The sequence below is a fragment of the Miniopterus schreibersii genome, assembly GCF_964146895.1.
Source record: "Miniopterus schreibersii genome assembly, chromosome: 15".
Classification (NCBI taxonomy): domain Eukaryota; kingdom Metazoa; phylum Chordata; class Mammalia; order Chiroptera; family Miniopteridae; genus Miniopterus; species Miniopterus schreibersii.
Window position 1 is genome coordinate 44,496,507 of NC_138115.1, and position 17,406 is coordinate 44,513,912.

A 17,406-nucleotide genomic window follows, 5' to 3' on the forward strand; every position below is an offset into this window, starting at 1 on the left:
GACCAGATACATAGTTCACGGGGTCCAGTGCAAAATAAAAATTCAAAAATTATTAAAAATTTCAAGCCAGCCACAGAAGAGCATTAAACCAAGCACAGGACCCTGGGTCGTGTCACAGGCTGCAAGCCCACGAGGCTGGCCATGCAAACATTTACAGTTAAGAAAGAAAATCTGAACTTAAGTTTACAACTCTCTGTTAGAAAATTAAAGAGGGAGTTTCGTATTCATAAAAAGACAAAAAAAAGTCTTCTAAATCTCCAGACGTATTTCCTTTCCCTATGTAGAGGTTGTATCTTCAAAAAATACTGGATCTTTCTGCCCCTTGATCCAACGGGGCCCTGTCTATGTTTCCAAAAGATCTGTTAAGGCAGAATGGTTGGCCTCTCTGTGGACAGCCCTGAACCCACTGCTATCCTGCAACCCAGATAGATGCTCTACAGCTATGAAGATCTGGCCCAGGCCTGACGCTCCACAGTCCAAAAAGCATGGATTCTGAAGCCAAAATGGGTTCCAATTCCAGCCCCACCATGATAGATCAGTGACTTAAAGCAAATTACTCAGCCTCCCTAAAACCTCAGTCGTCTCACCTATAAAATGGCCCTGGTAGCACCTAGCCCAGCAGTGTGGCTCCGAGGATTCTGCATAAGATGGAAAGCTGGAGGGCTGGGCACCTAAATGCACACCAAGTGGGGACACAGCGCATGGCGCTCCCTCCCTGCTTTAGCGCAAAGCTGAATTGGGGGAGCCGAGTGCTCTCAAGCCAGGGAACCCCAGCTTTTTTCCCGATCTCGTCACTGAGCCCTATAAATAACTTAGCTAAGTCACGGCCTCCCTTTGAGTCGCTGTTTCCTACGGTGAGGAAGGAGGGAGTTGTTGCAGGTGGTTCCTCCTGGCTGAGTCATTCACGGGTTTCTATCCATTCGGGGTTTGCTCTGAATTCCCGCCGCCCCGCTAAGGAATCACCGCGACCCGGGGGTGTGCGCCCCGGCCCCGGCGCCGGCTCTCAGCCGCGCAGCCCCACCTGCCCCGGCCACGGGCGCCGCCCGCGCCCCCCGCCCGGAGCCGCCTCCCCGCCTCCCGCTTCCCCCGGGCGAGAGGGCGGGAGCCCGAGCGCGCTCACCCGCTGCCGGGGGGGCAGTCACGACGGTTCCGGAGCCCGCGAGGTGGCGGGGGCGCGGCGGGGCGGGGCGGGGCGCGCTCTCCTCTCCCGCGGGAGCGCTGGGGGGGGGCCGTGGGCAGGGCCAGGGCGCGAGCGAGGCCGGTGGAGGGCGCGCGGCGCCCGGGCGAGGATGGGAGTCCCCGCGCCCCGGAGCTGAGCGACCCAGCGCGCCGCGGGGAGGGCGCGCCCGAGGAAGGCGAGCCTGGCTGTTCCTCCCGGAGCGCAACACCGTTCCCGCGCCGCCGCGATGATCCCCCCGAGCGGCGCCCGCCAGGACGGCGTGGACGGGCTGCCCCGGGAGGCAGCGAGCGCGGAGCAGCCGCCCTCTCCAGCATCCACCGGCAGCCAGGAATCCAAGGTACGGCGCGCACTTGCCCCAAGAGAACCCAACTCTCCTGTCCCTCTCTGTCCACCTTTGTTTCCTCTGAACTGGCGCTGGCGCGGGAGGCTGAGGCGCGCCCCTAAGTGGCCCAGGGTTCAAGGACTGCCCTCCCTGGAGACGCGAGTGTCCGGCTTGACTCGCTGCTAACGGGGCTGGCCCAGGTTCCTGCGGACCCAGCCTCCGCGCCCTCCCACACCCCGCGGGCGCACGCGAGCCACCTGGACTCCGGGGTCCGAGAGCGCTTGCTTGGGGTGAGGGTGGGGTTTGGGGGCTCGGTGGTTCTTTGCCTGTTTGTGTCCCAGACGCGTGTAGGTATTAGGCGGCTTCTGAAGGCTGAGGGGCCGGCTGCCCAGGGATACTCCTCCAAAAAGCCAGGGCGCGCGCGGGCCAGCCAAGGGTAGCCTGCACCCCTAGGCTCTCGGGGACCCTGTGCCCAACAGGGCTCGCCCCTAACTTCAGGTGCGGCTGGTTTCAGAAAAACTGGGCGAAGGGAAATGCCGAGATCGCGGGAAAGCGGGCGCTCCTCTGGGTGGAAGTTGATACTCAGGAACTTTCCTTTGCTTGTGTGACTCGGCACCGACGCAAACCCGACCCCGCAGCACCGCTCCCGTCGCTGCCGCTCTGAAACTCGCTGGGTGCCAGGCACACGCTTGGAAACCTTGGCACAGGATCAAGCACGGTGCCGCTGCTGGCAGTGAGATGCCATTTGGAGTGGAAATTGTAAGATGGAGTTGTTTGTAGTTATATGGATTGTGTTAGAAGCGCAAGGTTTCTGGCTCTTGATACAGATCTCCCAGCTGAGTCCCCCCAGCATCTTTCCAGTGGGGGGAAGGCACCGTGTAAGAGCGAAGGAAAGAGGGGTGCAGGTCCCATGGGGCAAAGGAGAGCCCCTGCCCCTTGACTCCCTTCCCACACATCCCTGGGAGCCACTGACACATCAGCAGGAGCAAAATCCCAGCTAAGTGGCTCTCCGTTTAAGTGACGCTGGGCACTGTGCGCGTCCCAGCCTCCGGAAGGTAGAGGGTGATCCAAGACACAGAGCTCTGCCTTGTTTTTATTTTAATGTATTTTTTTTCTGATAAATGCCTGACCTGGGGACATGTGTCAACTTTTCTAAAACTCGGTTGGAAATAGGGACAAAGCCTCACTTTCCAGAGTCACTGTGGGGAATGCGTGAGATGACCTGACCTCCGCCCTGAGGAAAGGAGATGGCCTCCATCTCCCACAGGTGATCCCTCCAAAGCAGCCTGGCACCCCACACACCTGTACCACCTCTCCTCCAGCCAGGACTTTCTGGGCGTCTCATTGCCCATCCCTGACCACGAGTCACCTCAGTGATATGGGTCAGTGGCCATTTCAGAGGTGATCTAGGTTACTGTAAGTGAATGCAGCTAAACTCAAGAGTAAACTGCATTAAACTTTTTTTTTAATCCTCACTTGAAGATATGTTTTTATTGATTTTTAGAGAAACGTTGATGAGAGGGAGAAACATCGACCAGTTGCCTCCTGTAGGCGCACCAACCTGGAATCAAACCCGCAACCTAGGTATGGGCCCTAACCGGGATTCGAACCCGAAACCTTTTGTTGCACGGGGTGATGCTCCAGCCAACTTAGCCAGCTGGCCGGGTGGCAGTAACCTTTTTGAACTGGGCCTGTTGCTCTGCAGTCGGTGTGTTCTGGAAAGGGCATAGCATTTGGATATACAGCAGCGGGGTTCAAGCACACCACATGCATTTGCTATTTATGGATATCCCAATGTAAATTCTTTGGCAAAGCAAAAGCTACCTATGTAATACCCGTAATTAACCACCAATTTATCTGGCTTATGGTTTTGGATTTGCACACGTCAGTTTTCCTCAAACACGCCCGAAGTGTGTTTATACATTCCTGAATTTGCTTAGGTGCTCTTAAATCAGTGGACATGGGCTGTGCGTTGCAGGCGGCGGGGAGACATGAATCCCAGGATACTGAAGACGAAATAGTGTGCCTGAATGAATTTTTCTTGGCATAGCTTTGTGAGATTCTCCAAGGGGTCCGTGCCCCTCCAAAAGGCTATTTCTGGTGAGGACTGTGTGGTAAGGAGGTAGGATGGCGAGAAACGGGGGCAGGGGAGGCTCTGTTCACCCCACCCCAGGAACACCGCGTCTGAAGGCCCGTTGGCATTTATAAGAATCTTCCTACAGACGAGAGCCTGGCGAGGAAAATGTGAGCAAGGCATTAGTAATCATCCCGTCTTGCTCCTCGGAAGTGGTCTGTCTGCCAAAACACCGAGCGGGGCAAGCATGGGCACTCAACTTTCTCAAGTAATGTTTTTAAAATAACTTTTGAATAAAACTTTTCTCTCTGATAAGAGTAACAAATACTTTTTGTAGAAATTTGCAAAGTCCAAACAAAAATAAGGAAAAGAAAAAGATCTTTTTTTTCATGGTCTCAATCCACAGGCAACTACTGATAATATTGGACCTATATCTTATGGGTTTTTCCATCTCTTTTATATTTGCACAGTTGAGAGGACACTGGCGAGCACCTATTGAATGCCTGCTACACGTCAAGCACAACTTGACTCTCAGGATTACCCTAGGAGGGCGATTGCGCTAATATTTCCATTTTATGGATAGGGAAGCAGAAGCTCAGAAAGGTGACTTACCCAGGAGCACCGAGTTGAGTGACACAGTAAGGACAGGGACCCAGGTGGCAGTCAGGAGTGTGAGTTTTCAACCACAGCACAACATCCCTCATTTCACCTAGCATCCTAACCTGAAAGCCAGAAAGCCATTTACAACACCTTTGGGCTTCTCATCTTAAGAAATATTTGAAAATGAATTGAGCTACATTATCACGTAGAATGATTAAAGATCAATTCTTGTCCAGTTTCATTGCTTTTGGTTTTGCTGCCCTTTCCCCGAAAGTATATTTATGGAAGTAAATAAATGGAATATCACAGAGTCATCTGGAAAATGGGGCCACAGCAAACCGTGCAGTCTAGAGGGTTCATCAGAAGAGAAATGTTGATGATTCAGTGCCCTGAGCACATAAAATGTTTCCAGAAGTACATTTCTTTGCAGATTCTTGGAATGCTAAGTCATCGGATGTCAGAATTGGAAACACTAAAGATCATCTATTCCAGGTATTTTTAAATTATGGATAATTTTTATTATGTAAATTTATTTTATGGGGGAGAATGTCAACATACTCAAAAGTAGAGAAAACAGTTTGGAGAAACATCATGTACCCAGTCACCTGGCTTCATCAATTACCATCCATCCTCTTGTTTCATCTATTACCCCCCACACACACACTGGATGACTTCAAAGCAAATTCCAGACATCACCTTATCTCATCCATAACTATTTCAGGTCCCATCTCTAAAAGGCAAGGGCTGGTTTTGTAAACATGAGTACAATCCCATTATCATGTATTCCAGGTGTCTAAATTAAGGGTCAGTATATCCTTTGGAGGTTCATGATGGTCTTGGGAAAGACCATGAACAACCAGAACATTCAAAAGTGTGCAAATACATGCAAATGTGCATCGTCTGGGGAACAGATTATTAGCTTCTGTCAGGTCAATAAAGTGTCTATAGCCTTCGAAGTTTATTTAAATATCCCTCTTTCTTTTCTCTCTTGAGTAAATCCAGGCCCAGAGGGAGGCAATGGCTTGCCTAAGATCACACAGCTAGTTGCTGGCAATAGCCCTGTCTAACAACCCTGTCTTGAAGTTTGGACACCCCAGTACAGTTTCCTCAGACAGTTCCTGTAAGCACAAGTGGCAACGTAGTTTACATGGTTTTCTTTTTCATAAAATTAGTTGAGTTGAAAGAGTGTGAAAGCCATGGACCTCACCCATCCATCTTTTCACTAACTATACCAGAAAAATCACAACCTAATTTATTTTCTATGTGCTTGACAGAGAACATTGAATACTAAGAAAAAAATTCACATTTCAGCATCCCTAATTTCAATGAATGTCTTTTCTCCTACCAATTTATTTACAACCTAGACACCTCACTAGGGTCTAATAAGAAGGTTTGGTATGGCTGCCCTTTACCAATACTTATATGACCCAAGGTCACATTGTGGTAATATGAAGGGATTCTAGGTTTTGAGGTCAAATAGACAAGAATTCATATCTCTGCTCATCATTTGCCACCTTTGTGACCATGGGTAAGTTACCTAACCTGTCTGAGCCTCAGCTTCCTAACCTCTAGAATGGGGATGCTAATACCCAATTGGCATGATTTTTTGCAAGGCCTAAGACTATGTAAAGCAGCTAATATGTTATCAGCATATGTAACCTTAAAACATTGTTTACTTTCTCTCCCTGCTTCAAATTAGATGGCATCTGTCACTAGCCAACCCCAAATGTCATCACTGGAAGAATTTCAGTAATCAAAACTGATATGCCAATAATGTAACTGAGTTTTCCTCCCTTTGGAATTTTAGTTATGCTATTGATTGCAGGGAGATTTCACCTGAGCTATTTTGCATCCCCAAGAAGATAAGCCATAGACTCACCAACATATGACTTCAATTTTGAAAGGGTGATATAAGCCACTCAGTGCCTCACTGGAACCAGGGACCAAGGTGCCCCTCATTCCAGGACATGGTCCTCTCTGACCTGGACCACCATCCAAGCTGGAGAAAAGAAATCCCTAACCATGAGGACATGCCCTGCATCTTCCAGAAGGCTTTTGTGGTATCAATCAGCAACTGTTTATTGAATGCCTGTTTTGTGCCCAGTGCATCCCATACATAAATATGAAGCTACTACTATTGATAAGGAATGTGACTTCTACTCAGGAGGGGAGATGAAAGGAAGTCCAGGTCGGAGGCTAGACCTGCTAAATTGAAATCGCTGAGTGAGGGTCCCAGGCATCAGTATTTTTTTAAAACTTCCTTAGGGATTTCATTGTGCAGTCAAGTGTGAGAAACACTAGTCTAGACTATAAAGATTGTAGAATGTCAAAGAAAGCAAGATCAGTGACCATTGTGTACTTTTTAGATCCTAATGAATGTGAAATGATATCTCATTTTGATTTTGATTTGCATTTCCCTAATGATTAGGGGTATTGTGCACCCTTTCATGAGCTTATTGGCCATTTGTGCACCTTCTTTGGAGAAATCTCCATTCAAGGCCTGTGCCTATTTTTTCATTGTTTGGGTTTTTTTTGTTTTTACTGAGTTGAAGTATGATAGCCTTTTAAGTCAACAAATTTGAGGGACAAAGATGTATTGAATTTTCTTATTGTTTTAATTACATTTACTCACTAGAGAGGATTGTTTTTCATATTTTTCAAATTATTTGTCTTTTTTCTTTTGTGAATGCTCCATTGTCCTTATACATTTTAATAGAGCATTCATCCATTTCTTACTGATTTTTAAGAATTTTTTATAAATATTAAAACCATGATCTTTCATATATGTTGCGAACATTTTCCCAATTATTTGTTTTCCATTTTATTACATTTTCAACATAGATTTCTTTTTTTATGTTGTTAAATGTCACAAATGTATTCATGAATGATTTCTTCTTTCCATTTATATTTAGAAGTCTTCCCCACCCTAGGAGCAGATTAAATATTAACCCATATGTTTTTCTGGATCCTTAATATATATATTTTTACTTTTATCGCTTTAAGCCACCTGAAATTTATGTTCATATGTTGTATGGAAGGAATCTAATTTTTTTCTAAGTGATTAATAGGTATTTCTAAAACCATTTGTTGAATAATTTATTCTTTTTTCCCCCCCACTGATTTTAAATGTTACATTTGTTATGTAACAAATGATAATATGTGCTAGGTTCCCTTTTAGAGTCATCTGTTATATTCTAATGACTTTGCATTTATTTTTATGCTGTACTTTCGCATTACTGTTATAATGTTTTAATTATTGTAGCTCTAAAATAGACTGATAATTGATAGTACAATTACCCTCTTAGGAGTTTTATTAAATTTATTTATTTATTTATTTATTTATTTATCTGCAGTCACCTTTTTGTTTTTCTACTAAGTTATAAAAATATCTTGAAAGTAGCTGCATCAAACTTTTATGATAATGTTGGTGAAATCTTTACAAATAATGAAATTCCTCATCCAAGAACATAGTATATATCTTTCATTAGTTACTGAAATGTCTTTTATGCCATTTGTATATGCTTGGGAATTTTCTTCAAATAATCCCTACCTAATTCTCTGTTAGCTCTTTCCTGGGCGTTTTATACTCAGGGTTACTCTTAAGAACCATCTCTTATACTTTCTAACTGGTTATAACTGACATAGGAAACTTGCTTTATATTAATTTTATAATCTAAGATACTTTAGATTATATTTCTTATTCATTAGTAAAAAAAATAAAAATTAAAAAAATAATAAGACACACAGTGTTACTTACTAGTTCAGAGCATGGGCTCTGGAGTCAGACACAGCTGTATTTAAACCCCATGTGCCACTCTGGGATGCCACTGAGCAAGCTTCTGTGTCCTTTACTCTCCTGAGCATCACTGTTCTTTCTGCAAAGTGTAAGACTGTCCTCTGAAGCCTTGTCATTGGGGTTAAGTTAATGAGTGTGTGGTAAGTGCTTACTGTAGCACCTGATACATAGTAAGTAAATGTTAGCTGTTATACTAGATCATCATAATATCGACAATAATAATTTTGCTTTTCTCAATCTCTCCCTTTTTGAGGGGTGGGGTGGGGGAGAGTAGGGTAGGTAGAGACAAAGGTTTATTATAGTAGAACTCCCAAAATATGGTTAAGTATTAGTGGATGACTCAATTTAAATGCCTCCAATGTTTTGCCATAAGTGTACATTGTCTATAAGTGTACATTGTGCAGTGTTGGTGCTAAGGAGTAGTCTCGGCTCTATTGTATTTCGAGCCGCTCTGGAAACCACTGCAAATTTAGACATGCAGCCTGAGAAACATAAGGTGGTGCTTTGCAAATCTGACTTCAAGACAAATCCATTTCCAATGAAATCATTCCTTAAGCCCCCCCCTCCACACAAAGTCCAGACTCCCCACTCATGTGGCAATTAAATTGAGACAGCCTTTCTTGTGTGCAAGAGGGGTAATGCTCTTAGCTTACCGAGACTTCCATCAGGAATGGATGTGGAATTGTTTCGAATGACTTTTTGGCAAGTATCAAGGTAATCATGTGATTTAGGCAGCGGGGAGCCTTTGGCCTCTTTATGTGATGGATTATATTAATAGACGGACTAATATTAAACTCTTCTTACATTCCTGGAAAAGGTCCCAGTTGACCATGGGGATTTTCTTTTATTAAACTGCTGGGTTTTGATGGCCAATACTTTATTATTTTTACCTCCATATACATAAGGGAGATTGTTCTATGACTGTAACTTCGTGTCCTTGGTCAGATTTTTATTTTTAAGAATATGCCAAGTTTCAAAAAACCATTTGGGAAGATTCCATGGATGTTTTTGTTTTGTTTTCATTTTTCCTCTGGAACAGTTTATAGAACCCATATCTCCTCTTTGAATGTTTGAGAGGGAAAAAAAGCTGTCAATAATATCTAAACCTAGCACTTATTTTAAAATAAATTTTGAAAACTTTCTACTTTTTTATTCTATTTTTTTCTTAGTTTGCTCAAGTCAGGTTGGTTAGCTTGTATTTTTCCAGAAAATTATTCATTTCATTTAAATCTTGTAACCTCTCTGGGTGAATTACTGTAGGACAGCCCTGGCACTTTCCTTCAACTTCATCTCATCATCACTCTCTCCGGCAGGATTGCCAGGTGCTCCTATCCTGTGAGCACCCTTTTGTGTAGTTCTCTATGTTTATATAACATTAGTTCCTTAGATCTGGATTTGGAATCAGGAGAGTTAAACAGCAGTGCTCACATTTGCACTTTGAAGGTGAGGATAAGAGGAACCATTAATGTTGTATAATATTTAAGTGAGGGACAGACTATCCTAAAGAGAGCCCAAAGCCAGGGAGGTGAACAATTCAGTCCTGAGAAAATGACAAGGGGAAGTGGGGAGGGAGAGAAAAGAGCAGACCGGAGAGGACTTTCAAAGACAAGTAAAAGTGCCCAGATCCTCCTCAGAGAGCCATCTTCACAGAGGTTGCATTAGGGGTGGACGCTGGGTTCACCCAGGAGGGCTTTTATCAGGCTGGAGACTGTACAGATCGGGTCAGTGGCCAGAATAATTGAATAGCAAGATGAAAGAAACACGGAGACAGGAAAATCTCACAGGGTGGGGTAAGAAGGCAAGAGAGCGTAAGAGCCAATGTTAGCAATAAAGAAAATAAGCAGCAGGATGGAACGAGGTAGGAACAAAGTCATCAAGAATTCAGGCTGTGAACATCTTGTTTTACTGAAGGCCTGTTTTGCTATGTTGTTTGGTCCAGATAGTCCTTAGTTAGAGGGGTCGGTTGCTAGTCACAGTAATCTACATTCCTATCTCCTCGTGTGGCAAGAAGATGGCAACAAGGACCAGACTCATCCAATATGAAAAGACTTTGATTACCTTTGATTTGGGGCTTCCATAAGCATATGCCGTCTCTCCACAAAATTTAAAACCAGGTGCCAGTCAAGGAGAAAGACCCTGGATTGGAATCATTTCCTTCAGTCAGGGAGTCTTGCTGGTCAATAATAGCTATTATTTCTATCATAGAAAAACCTCCCTGATGATAGTTTTGGCAGAGGTCTGTTTTCTCCTCCCCTGATTAATCTTTTTCTAAAAACACAATGGAAGTCCCCACCCTGGAGAGTTTAATAGGCTTAATGAGATTTTTAGACTGTTTTCTTTTTTTTTTTTTTTTTTTGGTTACCCTCACCCAAGGATATTTTTTCCTTTGCTTTTTCAGAGAATGGAAGGAGAGAGAGAGAAAGAAACACCAATGTGAGAGAGACACATCAAGTGGTTGTCTCCCACTGGAGTCCCTACCAGGGCCAAGCCTGCAACCGAGGTAGGTGCCCTTGGCTGGAATCAAACCTGGGACGCTTCAGTCCACAGGCCGACGCTCTAACCACTGAGCAAACTGGCTAGGACAAGACTGACTTCTTTAACTATATCTTTTCAGCAGTTATTGAACCAAAGTTTCGTTAATCGGGGTATGTATGACTTGGATATACATACAAAAAGTCAATTATAAATGGGATCTGTCTTCATTGAACAATATTTTCCTACTGAGTTTCATTAAGAAATTTCAAATGAAGTTCCTTGGATAAATTACAAATATCATATGGCACAAATGCAATGTCTCTTTTAAATGAGATTCATGATTGAAAATTGCTAAAATAATTTTCTGATAACACATTATTACTACTATGCAAAGTTAGTTGCTACTTTTCTTCCTGAAACATTTTCTTGGACTTCCACATTTTGGGGGAAATGAGTTCTTTCTGTCGCAAAGAAGTCCAGGGAAACCTCATCAGGCAAGGATGCTCAAGAGAAGAGGCATCCTGGAGAGTCAAGCCTTCCTGAGAACAGAGAACATGGCCTTTTGTGTGCCAAGCATTTCCCTGTTGGGAATTTTGCTTGCAAATTTTTCTATAATCCAGTTTCTGTTTCCCTGCTTTCAAAAGCAGGATATGCCACAAGGAATTTCATTCATATACAACAGAACTGCAAATGCTTTGTAAATTTCAAAGCAATTATACTGTTTTTGTAATTTCCTTTTCCTGATTACTCAGGATCACCCTCTTAAACACTGGCTATTGAATTTTTTGCTGTATGGTTCCAACATTTTTCTAACTCCCCCTACACAAAGACCATCTCTCTCTGCAGGCTACGTTGAGAATTCTAATTTGCTTCCTGTAATTTGCTTTTGTACTGGAAAATTAAATCATCAAACTAGTTAGAATTTCATGTTCCTTAAAGCAAAATAGAAACTGAACCTAATATCAGGGAAGTTTATAGAGGATTTGGTTGGGGGTGAGGAGGGGGAGAAGCATTTTTTTTTAATTTTTACTTAGTGATTCGTCTGGTAGTGATTTATCAGACTTTTTGCTTATGTGTCCTAGTTCTTGGCTGCATTTTCTCTAAGTCAGTTCCTGAGTTTCCCTGATAGGTTTGATATTCCTCAATTCTTAGTTAAAAGGCAAAGTGATTAAGCTAAAGTTGCTGGTTTCATTAATACGTTTTTACTGGGTGCTTAATACGTCGATGAGTTAGCTAGTGCTCATCTCCAATGGACATGACCTCCCAAATGACATTTTAAAAGATAAATTCCTAAATGTAAGGTTTCTATTATTATCAGTTTCTATGGAGTGATTTTTTTCCTAACTGCCATAGTGGACTCTGTCTCGTCTGGGCAGGTGGGTGGCCTGTAAGTGAAAGGATCTAAATAAGTGTTCCGCGAATGAGTTGCACAGGACAGAAACAAAGGGGGGGAGCAAAAGGGGGAAATCAAAAATCCATCTTACAAAATTAAAACATGCCGCCTATGGTCCTTCTGATGAACACAAGAAAGAACACGACGTAAAGCCAGAGGCTTCTTGCCAAACACAGCGCGGCCCGTGGCAGCCCCTCCAGCGCAGATTCGTGGTCACTGTGAGGGCGCTTCCTCCAGAGGAGGAACTTCAGCTGCTCTGATAACCCCAGGGCCCTAGAGTTCTGTGGCCTTCGTGGACTTGTCTCAGAAAGCCACATGCGTTGTTTCGTGTGTGATTCGTTTGTTTGTTCTTGTGGTTGGAATTATTTTGGCCAGGTTCCTATCATAGGCTGCCCATAAGGTAACTTTTGCAGACAGCAGGAAGTCAAAAACCTGATATCTAATTTGTAATAAATCATGGGGTTGAACGCGGGAGATATTTTAAACTTGTGTACCAGGAGCCAAGAGCAAAATGCCAAACCATCTTCCTTCGTGGCAGGACCCTTTCTGGTTCTTAATCGGAGCTTTGCGTGTAAGTTTGTCGGCAGCCTGGCAGGAGAGCTGCAGGGAGAGCCCGAAGCCAGCACCTGCGCTCGGACCGGTTCCCGGGCGGCAGGCAGAGGCCCGTGGAGAGCATCGGCCTTGACCTCATTTCCCGTGGTCAGATTAGAATACCACCTGCCGGTTTCAGCTTTGCAATAAGACTATTCTAGTACCATCTATGAAAATGTGTTAGGAAGGAAGGGAGGGAGGGACGGAGGGGACATATAAAGTTGCTGTAGCCGCAGAAGGTACCGAGTTCGTATTTGTCATTATTCCTTAATCCTGCACCGTAAGTTGGGGTCTCTAGAAGCAGAGCCTGAGGTTCAGAAGCATGTCATTCATTGAGGCTGTGCTCACAGGAGAAACCTACAAGGAGGAGGGGAGGCGACAGGACAGGAGGTGGTGTTGAACAACAGTGCGGCCTCAGGTAAAGCCTTGGCCTGATGCAGAGACACCACCAGAGCTGGCCCTGCCTTAAGGCAACGTGGCAGGACCTTCCCCTGTATCCGTTGGTCTTTGGCACAAAGTTTGGGGGAGGGGGGTGCATAATCTCTCAGGGGAGATAGTTGCCATTAGCTGAGGGCAATTCTTGGAAGAAAGAGTGATCTGTAGACCAAAGCAGCTGAGCGGTGGGTGCCAGGGCCCCAACGGCACCCACTGCCTCAGGTTTCTACCTGCCCTGGGTCAGCAGATGCAAAGCAGGGATGGTGTTGGCAGCTACCGGGTGAGTAATTAAGAGCTTCCCACAGTACAGAAGTCCTGTCATTCCTCCTCATTCCCCAAGAAGACAGAGAGCTAGAAACCCAGGCTCCTCCTGCCTGAGGCTAACACCTCAAGGATTTCTGTCTAAACTACCTAGAACATTAGCCTAGGAGGTCACCCAGAATGGATTCAGGGGCCAGAGCCCAAGGTAGTTCCAGACTTCAAAAATCATAACTGAAGGAAAATAAACAGAAGGCAGCTCTACCCAGAATAAAATACATGAAAGCACTCAAGCCTCAAAGCAAAACCCTCTATCCACTGGCATTTGTGGGGTCTCCGTCCTGCTTGATCCCCGCCTGTATTATGTCCTAAAGCAGAGGCTGCCTGTCAGCCCTCTCAACCCCGATGATGCAGGGGGAGCTTGACTCGGAGCCTTACCCCCAGAGGAAACTCAGCCCAGCACCGATAGGACCAAGCTGACTCCTCGCACATCAATGCGAGAGATGACTAAAGCATGAATGAGAAGGACCAGTGTCCACAAGCCAAGTAAACAAACCCAGAGAAATAAGAGTTTGCACAAGGAGCTTGACTAAATTTTAAAATTTTCTCATTGGTATCTTCAGAGAGGCTCAAGAAGTATAGTGATCATGTCAAAAACTGGTTTTGGGGGGGTTTTTAAGGGACAATCAATGCATGAGAATGAATTTTTGGAAAAATAAGAAGCCTTCAGTTCCTCACCAATAAAGCAGGGTTCGTATTACTCTTGTCAACACAAGAATGTCTAATCCTATAGAGAATGTTTATGAGTTTATTTGAGCCAAACTGATGATGTGTCCAGAAGTGAGATCTCCAATGCTCCGGAGAGTGACAGTTTTGCAGTTTCTTTTTTATACATTTGGAATTTAGGAGGGAGCAGAAGGAAGATTACATGAAGGTGGGAAGGTGGGAGAAAGCAAGGTAGGGAAATCCCTATGACTGGGTTACAGGATAGTTAACAAGACTGTGTGCTCCCTTGGGGTGGCTGTGCCCCCGAGGGGTCTGGGAAAGAGGATTACTTCTGGTATTTCAAAGGTGTGTTAACCATGATGCACAAGAACAGACAGGGCTTACTTAAGATAAATCTTTGATAGACCCGGCTCCTGACTACCCACCATGTCCTGCCCAGTTAGGACTTTATGATCAAATCACCCTGTGAGGTTACTTTGGGCCACTGAACTTGTACATAGCCCCTTTTTCATTCACACTTTCTTTTCAGGGTCTAGTAAACATTCAATGAGAAAGCTTATATGGATTAATATCACAGTACCTGGCATTAACATCATGTTCACTTATATGAGAGCTAGTGGGTCTATTCAAAAAGTTATATGACATTTTAAGGCTGCAAAAGGCTGGACTCCTACTTCCCTATTTGAGTAGATTAGATGTTAGTGTGCTTGTTTCGTTTAAAAAAACAAAAACAAAAAAACACACAATAAAAAAATCCTTAAATCCTGCCAATCCTATCAGAAATACAATGCCTTATCTACTGCATAAATGTGACAGACAGTCCTGATGGTTCTCAGAGGTATCATGCTTTATGTATCTGGCCCAGATTCTAATTAATTGGAGCAAGCCAGATCCCATAAATGAAAAGTGCTGTAATTTGGAGGTGACAACTAATATATCATTGCTGTTCAGAATTCCATTTCATTATCAGGTACAGCTGTGCTGTGGGCCAGCCCCAGAAGACCATCTCGAGAACAAGGTTTCCAGAGGAAACAGCCCCTGCACTTTGATGGGGCATTTACTGCCTTTATATGAGCATTCTTATTAATGCCATCGTATTTAGTTAAGGAAATGCTAGCTGCTATGAACTGCCAATGCTGAATGGCTTGCCACAAAGAATAAGTTTATTTCTCTCTTATCCAATAGTCCACAGTGGGTATATTAATTTCTGTTCCTGCATAACAAAATGCCACAACTTTACCACCTTCAAACAACACCCATTTATTATCTCACAGTGTCTGTGAGTCAGGAGTCTAGGTACAAGTCAGAGTCTAGGCCCCTTTGCTTAGAATTTTACCAGAATGAAATTGAGGTGCCAGCCAGCACTGCAATCTCATTTGAAGCTTGGTGTCCCTATTGTTTAAGCCAGGTTGGCTCTGGGTTTTTTAATACAGTACTTGCAATGGTAGGTACCTAAATGATTGTGTGTGTGTGTCAGTGCAAAATATTATGGTTTCCTTACTTCACATACTATGGTTGGAAATATTAATGACGATGATTACAATAAAGATAATAACGGCATTGATGTAGAGAGGAGCTACCTCTGTCCTGGGAATATCAAAGTCACCAGCGTGAAACGTGCAAAATCCATTGCCCCTGATTTTACTGAGCAACATCTAGGATACAAATATAGATTGGACACATTTCCTGTAGTCTTCCAGATTCAGTGCTCCCCAGTGGGGAGATCCAGAGTAAGTGTGCCGAGGCAGGCGCTAGAGGAGCTGCCAATGATTTGATATTAAGATCTCTCTCTTTCTTTTTTTCTTTTGAAATTTCATGAGTTTATTTGAGCCAAACGGATGACACAGTCTGTAGAGAAAGATCCAACTGCTCCTTTTAACACCTTGATTGCCTCTTTCCAGTCCAAATCAGGGGAGCTGGGTGATCCAAATCAGAATTTAGTTAGATTATGGATATTAAGGTTATAAGGAGATAAATAGAATTCATGCTTAGGCTCCATTAGCACTGGGCCAACACTGTTGTTTTTTTTAACATATGGTGCATTCTAAATGTCGCTGTATTTGTATTTTATTTATTTATTTATTTATTTATTGCAAAAAAAAACATGCATTGCAGCAGTAGAGATGAGGTGAACTGAGTGGTCCTTGCCCCAGAAAGCCAAGTGAACTCTGGGGAGTAGTGTCCATCAAAAGTTTAGTTGGCCTATAGTGCTGAGAGCAATTTCTCTGCTTCTACACAGTGACTCTGACTTGAAAGGTACCCTGTACCCGCTCGGTTCATTCACGTGAATCTGAAGGAAGACAGAGCAGGCAAGTCACGCATTAAATTATCAAGGTAAAGTGCTCCAGGTAAAAGGCTCCCTAAAGCCAAACAGAGTGAACATCCAGCTGACAGAGCTGGGAGAAACCTGCCACATTTCCATCTTCTATCAGTCCAATAACCAGGTGAGGCAAAACTAGGGCACTTTGCAAAACGGGAGAGATTCGCTCCTTTTCACCGAGTCGCGTTGCCTGGGACAGATCAGCATAAGTCTCTTAGAAGAAGGGATTGTTTCTTTCCTCTCAAGGTGTATGGAAATGAGAACTGAAGCTAAGGATCAGCGGGGTGGTCTATTTTTAGAGAAAGCGATTTCCTGAGAGTATCTGTCACTCATTGAGGAGGACAGCCAGCCGTGAGCCGTGGCAGGCATCCATAGTGACAGGCAGCTTTTGGAAGAAAAGGGAAAATCATCTTTCTATTCTTGAAAAGCATGGAAAGGTAACGTTACCCAGGCAGAGGCAGGCGCGACAGGCAGCGAGGGAGGGAGAAAATATAAGGCGTTTTCTAGGGCATATCGTGCATGTACCGTAGAGGTAGATTTACTACTGTGTTCACCAGAGCCTGGGTGTAAAGATAGGAGTCAGCGGGTTGCGTGTGTCTGTAGCACATGCTTCTGTGAATTTAAGAAACAACAGCTAATATTTATTGGGTTGAAGCTATGTCCCAGACTCTGTGCTTAGAGCTTTATGGAAACTGTCTCTTTGAATTATCTCAACAGCCTATGTTTTCCATTCATGAAGAGGTTAATAGAGCTATTAGGAAACAAAACCAGGCCTCAAAGCCAGGCAGCTTGACCAAGGGGGCAATCATCTCCCCAGAGCGCTTTGGCATTGATTACATTTTCACGCTGCATTACAACCATGTTTATACCATTCGTGTTTGTTTTGGAGGAAATCTTTACGGGGAGGAGTTCTCTCTGTTGTCTATATTAAAATAGGATCAGTGCATATCTCAGGCTGAGATAATTAACCAAACAGATACACATGCCCATCTTCTTGGTAAGGTATTGATGGGTTCGGCAGCAAATGGAGGCTGAAAAGCTAGACTCTCAGGGTGTTTGTAATTCCTGATTGGCCTTTGTCTTCGTCTTCAGACACATCTCATAATTCATGCTGTCCACTCTGGTGCCTTGCCATCTGGCCTCTGGCTTATAAATGCAGTTGGGTGTGGTGCTTAGGACTGTAAATTTAGAGGATTTAAAGTCTCTTGACACCACATCTTCACATGAATATCTAAA

General features: G+C 44.1%; 1 protein-coding gene across 2 annotated transcripts in view; it reads left to right on the forward strand.

The window, feature by feature from the left end:
* The first annotated feature begins 1,254 nt into the window (after positions 1 to 1,254).
* The window catches only part of STAC (SH3 and cysteine rich domain), an 81,574-nt gene continuing 65,422 nt past the window's right edge, over positions 1,255 to 17,406 (forward strand). Inside the window, exon 1 of one of the 2 annotated variants that reach the window (XM_081159813.1) lies at positions 1,255 to 1,517. In XM_081159813.1, the coding sequence (XP_081015939.1) occupies positions 1,407 to 1,517 (111 nt within the window). In that variant the 5' untranslated portion in view covers positions 1,255 to 1,406. The remainder of the gene's footprint in view (positions 1,518 to 17,406) is intronic. The other variant, XM_081159812.1, reaches the window with a different exon arrangement.